This window comes from Pygoscelis adeliae, unplaced genomic scaffold (genome assembly GCF_000699105.1).
Source record: "Pygoscelis adeliae isolate BGI_AS28 unplaced genomic scaffold, ASM69910v1 Scaffold124, whole genome shotgun sequence".
In the NCBI taxonomy this organism is placed as follows: Eukaryota; Metazoa; Chordata; class Aves; order Sphenisciformes; family Spheniscidae; genus Pygoscelis; species Pygoscelis adeliae.
In genome coordinates, this window is record NW_008824791.1 from 5,595,334 (window position 1) to 5,601,070 (window position 5,737).

The 5,737-nt window shown below is 44.5% G+C and overlaps 1 protein-coding gene across 1 annotated transcript; it reads right to left on the reverse strand.

Annotated features, from left to right (window-relative positions):
* Window positions 1–3,319: 3,319 nt before the first annotated feature.
* On the reverse strand, window positions 3,320–4,420 carry HTR1F (5-hydroxytryptamine (serotonin) receptor 1F, G protein-coupled). The gene has a single exon (XM_009323918.1). The coding sequence runs from the start codon at window positions 4,418–4,420 to the stop codon at window positions 3,320–3,322; it is 1,101 nt and encodes a 366-aa protein (XP_009322193.1).
* Window positions 4,421–5,737: the final 1,317 nt, after the last annotated feature.

Below are 5,737 nucleotides of genomic sequence, written 5' to 3' on the forward strand. Positions count from 1 at the left end.
GCACAGAGCTACTTGCAAAAAATCTTAGCTCCAGTGCGTAAAATCTTGCTCCCTCTTGCTCCTTGAATCCAGTGCTAAGCTCTGGTGGATGCCTGTGTACTTCATGGGGAGTGGAAAGCAGCATCCCACAGAAATCTTAACCTTTATGCATTTTGAAAGAGGAACTCAAGTTTTTTCTTAACACATCACATGCATGGATAAATGCTAAAGATGAAATGATACTGTGTGAGGTTGTGTGATAAATTGTTCGGCACAGTGGATTCTGTTAGAGAACGAGTGATGAGTTGCAGTCAGACACCAAGAAATGATAGTCCACAAGCCGCAAGTGCTTTTAATAGGATAACTACCCGCTCATTTGCTTAGATTTCTTGTAGTTGCATCTTCCACCCCTGGAGTGTTGAAGGGTGAGCAGATACAGCTCAGTGAAAACAATACAAAAGAAACCACTCTGCATCTTGAGAAATGTTTAGCAGCTTAATTAGGTTCAGAGTATAATACTGTTAACATTGCATAAATGACAGCTATTTTCTGTTTATCTACATATTGTTCCATTTTTTGAGCTTTATCCATTATTATTTAAATATGAGTATTTTAAGTATCTTTTCTCCTCGAAAGCAGCCCCTATTTTTTCTTCCAATTTGATTTCACAAGGTATTGTCAAACTTCTTATATGTAAGTGGATAAACAGTATATTCTCCCCTCCAGCAGTCATAAAGGGAGAAGCAGGGGCAGAGGAAGTCCTGCCCCTACGTATACAATGTTATGACTCAGTACTCAGGAAATGTGGGAAACAGAGGTCTTCAATCTTAAATGTTTCAGTGTGGGTTTTCTTTGCTGCCTTCTGCTAATCTGCTAATCCTTTTAGAAAGCTGAATTCCACGGCTCTTTCTGGAGACAGTAGAGCACAGCTGATGTTTAAAGCAGTTTTTTTCTTTCAGCATAATACAGCCATTGCCAAGGTCACGGGGGCTGCAGAGGCTGTGCTCTGACTGCAATGGTAGTGAAGTGCGCTAGTTTGCACTGAGCATGAGCCAAATTCCATTCTGTCGCATCCTAGTATCTTCAAAATTTAGCTGTGCTATTGCTGTGCTAGAGCTACACGGCATGACAAGTGAGCTTTCCATCAGATTCCTGGCTGGGTTAAAATCAACAGTAAAGCAAATGCACTGTTTCTAGTGCTTCTGAATATCATCTCGTTTGGACCTTGATGTGAAAGCAGAATACAGTAAGTTGCAAGTGACAGAAAAAAAATACTTCAATATCTCAGGTTTCAAACCTTGTCATCTTGCAAGAAACACCTCTGACAGCTGTTGTGTCAGCTGGTAGCTAATGGGCAAAATACAAAAATTATTAAACTCCAGAGTTTGTAATACAGGGGAGGGAGAGGGGGAGAGAGAAACGACAGTGATGGCTTCTTTCTGGGTTTTCTTGTCTAATGCAAACCTCTGAAAGCCTCTTGGAAGAACAGCTGTAAAGACCAGCGACACCTTTCCCGAACTAAGGGTGTGCATAGTGGTCTCATATCTCAGCTTCTTCGTGATGTCCCTAAGCTGCTGGCCCACGTGCCAAACCAGAGCACCTTTGCAGGAGACTGCTGACAGCGGAGTTTTTAGTTTCTGTAAGGAGCCTCAAGTCCCTATTCCTGCTAGACAGCACTGAATGGCTTGCAATGAATGCAAAGCCGGGGTCTTAGTGACACAGCCTGAATCTGTTTGCCCTGAAAAGTGCACAACACGTCCCCGGGTTCAGGTGTGGCTCTTAGTGACTCATCTGCACTCAGGGGTAAATGCCCACTGCTCTGTTAGTACCTTTAGCTGCTGGCAAACTTGCACTGCTGGTTTTGGGGCAAGGGCTGTTCTTGCACTCATTAGCGCTGTGGCTTGGCATCTAGAGCGTGTAACTCAAGATTGGCCAGAGTGCCATCTTAGAAGGCAGCCTATAAAGGGATTGGTTCATTGTGGTTATCTCTGACTGAACCAGCTGGCCAGGCCTGGCTGGAGTGCCTACAAGGTCCTTTTAGCTCTGCTGGGACTGGGGACATGGACTAGATGCTCTAGGGGAAGGAGCGGTTTAGATGTGCCAGCCAGTGAGCATCCCACAGGATCCCCTCCCAGGTGTGCACTGCATACTGAGGTTGCTCCCCCTGCTCTTACTGGAGAAGATGTTGCATGGCCTTTTCCAGAGACCCACGCTGCCAGAACTGTGGTCGGTCTCTGCTTTCTCACATGCTTGGACAGAGGGTGCACAGCCCTAGCGCTTGAGGCAGTCGAGAAAAGGCTTGGGGATGGAGGGCTGAACATGCTGACCCAGAGCTGCCAGCCTGAGTTCTTCATTAGGTGGCCCTCAACCAAACCTCATTAAACCACCCACCAACAGCAGTGCTCCGGGGGCCCTGGCACAAACTGTGTGGCTGGGTTTGGTGCTGAAAGTCACAGGGGCCGTGCCTGGCCAGGTGTGTAAGGTAGGGATGAGGGCATGAAGAAAGGAGTGTCTCATGCTTCCCTCCCTTCTAACATCTCCATAAGGAGGACCAGAAACGATGTCTCAGGGCACGAGGCACTATGTGTACCCAGCTCACTGGAGGTGTCCCAACTGGCTGTTTCCCTTGGGGCTATGCCCGCGTCTGTTGTGGGTGCGCAATGGCAGAGGGCTCACAACACTGGCTTGCTATGAAACTGGTAACCCCTGAGAGCACCTTGCCTGCTGCTGGGGTGCTGCAAGGGCATAACACAGGGAAGTCCTTCATCTATGGGAGAAGGCAGGACTGCAGCTGCACTCGGCTAATCAATGTAGGATGATGCTACGTATGTTTAAAGCTACTACCCTTCTCTGGGGATGGCTTGGCTCTGCTGCAGGCCTGTGCCAAACTAATAAAATAATGTCTTAATTCCAAGGTGTATTTTCTATCTTCTTATTTGCGATTAGGGTTTAAAACCTGTAGTTTTTTACTTAAAACTTTATTGGTGACTGAGGGTTACATTTTTTTTTTTTAAATTTTGTTTCTTTGTCTACTTCAAGTATGTGCTTCCTTAATGTTTAAGGTAATACCTTATGCTTCAAGCTAGGCAGCTGTGCAGATCCCAACTGGATCAGAGCCACAATATGCTACCTCTTTTTCCAGAGCAAAACTGATCCCAGATGATCCATCTCTTTAAAATTTGGCAATTTATGCTCCCAATACTACTGATACAAAAAAGTCGTAATGTAAATGCAGAGTCTTGGTGCTTTTCCTCAAATACAACAAATGTCATCTCAGTTGTATAAATCTATACAGGTTAAAAAAACAATGAGTATGTTCTCCTTATATGAACAAAAGCTCTTAAAGATATTGCCTACACCGCACAAGCTTCTGGAAGGCTTTCTTAAAATCTTCATTAAAGATTGTGTAGATTAGAGGGTTAATAAGGGAATTTATATATCCCAGCCATGCTAGGAAATTAGACATGTCTTCTGAGATGTGACATCTTTCACAGGTATTAACAACTACTTCTTTTACAAAAAAAGGGAGCCAGCAGATCACAAATGCCCCCAAGATCAGACCCAGCGTAGTTGCTGCCTTTCGCTCTCTTGTGCTAGAAATTCTCTGTTTTTTCCAGGACTTCTCATGCATAGATTCAGACCTGGGGCTTCGTAGGGTGATATTGACTTTATCGCAGTCCACCAGGGGATCTGATGTCTTCTCCACTGTGTTGGGCATTGAAGCCGATTTGGTGCTTCTTTCACCTGCATCCAAAAGGACTTGTCCATTTACCTCCTCCCTTACAATCCGGCTGACGTTTCTTCTGTGAAATGTCTTTGCTGCCTTATATATCTTGTAATAAAGGATCAGAATCAAGGCCAGCGGGATATAGAAGGCGCCAAATGTAGAGTAAATGGTGAAAACAATGTGGTCGTGTTTGATGATGCATTCGTCATCTCTGCTGGTCGTCTGGTGACGCCAAAACAAAGGTGGCATGGAGATAAAAATGGATATGATCCATACCACTGCAATCATGATGCCAGCATGCTTAGGTGTCCTTTTCCTTGCATATTCCACAGCATCCGTGATTGCTCTGTACCGGTCCAAAGCAATGGCAGAGAGATGCAAGATGGAACATGTGCAGCACGTAATGTCCACGCTCAGCCAAATGTCACATACCACTTGCCCCATGATCCAGGTCTCCTTTACAATGTAGACAATGCTGAAGGGCATCACTAAGACTGCCACAAGGAAATCTGTCACTGCAAGAGAGCAGATTAAATAGTTGGCGGGGTGGTGGAGCTTTTTCGTCACAATTATTGCAGTCATCACGAGAGAATTGATGGCCGTTGTCATTAGTGCAAGCACAGATAGGGTAATGGAAATGAGAATCTTGGATGTCACCCATTTGAATAGTTCTTCTGATGTACCATTTTGTTCAGTTGAGTTTATTAAATCCATGTTCCCTTTTAAAGGTGATCTTTACCAGTAGCAGTTACCTGTTGGAAAAGTAAAAACATTCAGAAAGTGCATCCTCAGCCTCCAGGAAGTCTTGTTTTTTATCATCTTAAAAGGCTATGGGCCCCAAACTTACAAGAACTTCAGCCTTATCATTAGAAATGATTCTGTCTCCAGACAGATTTTCCTGGCTAGCACTATGTGGGATGCTCTGCCTCCAGAATAGGGACCTTCTCTTTCTCCTTGGTCATGGTGTTGGGAAGGGCGTGTTTGCATGGCAGGGGAGAGGAGCGTGCCATGGTGCCCGAGATGGCCCTGCCCTGCGGGGTGCTGCACATTGCTGCATGGGGGAACCAGCCTTGTTCCTCGAACAGGGCAGCTGCATCAGTGCAGCCCCTGGGGTGCAGAGTCAGCCCTCCTGCTAAATGCATACTCTGAATGGATTGTAGTGGAGTCTTGAAACTGGTTAAAAATGGACAATCTCATCCTAAAGTAAGTACTAATACTGCTCTTAGGCTAGCACCGTCTACTCCGCTAAGCAATGTAATGACTGTTGAAAGCTTTAATCCACAGGAAGCAGCCATAATGCTTCTTTTCTCTCTATAAACTCCTTTTTCCTCATCAGTATGTGAGTCCTTGTTTATAGAGAAGCATGGGCTTTCTAAACTGGGGCATAGTTTTCAAGAGAAAACAGAAATGTGAAACATTGCTGTACAAACAGGAGAAGAAACAGTTGCGTGTTGGAAGTTTCATTTTAGAGCTTCCTCTTACGCAGCTCTAAAATGAAACAGCTGAATATATTTTAAAGTTAAAAACCATAAGTCAAATGGTTGACTTGTTGTCTAACTGAGATATTATACATAGATTAGAGTCTTGAGAACATCATTACTTTTCCTCAGGTTCTGCTATTCTGTGGTTGCTGCCGAAGAAAACTGCAGAAAACTTGGATAATATTTGTTCTGCTAATGACTCTCTCTACAGAAACAGTATAACTCCTCTTACAGCTCTGCAGGAAGCAAAAAGCAGGGAAATACTGATGAAGTAGATTCTCGGTTATGTTCTGAGGACGTGCACCCTACTTTCTTACCAGAAGAGTTTCTGAGCACTCTATGAACTGCAGCTGAAGTATGAGTTTCCAGCTTTTTAGACTAGAGCTTGTAATTCACAGTTAAGAGGATCAGATTTCATCCTCTTGGGAGTTTTGACGTACAATTTCTTGTGTGTGCAAGATCTACCAGGTGAAGCGGGTTTTTCTCTGATAACTTTTGGAGTGTAGTGAGTGGGTTGCGCTTGTGTTGCATTGGATGCCACATGTAGGGA

Coding starts and splice junctions, on each gene's coding strand:
- HTR1F (XM_009323918.1), bottom strand. CDS start 4,420: ATGGATTTAATAAACTCAACTGAACAAAATGGTACATCAGAAGAACTA.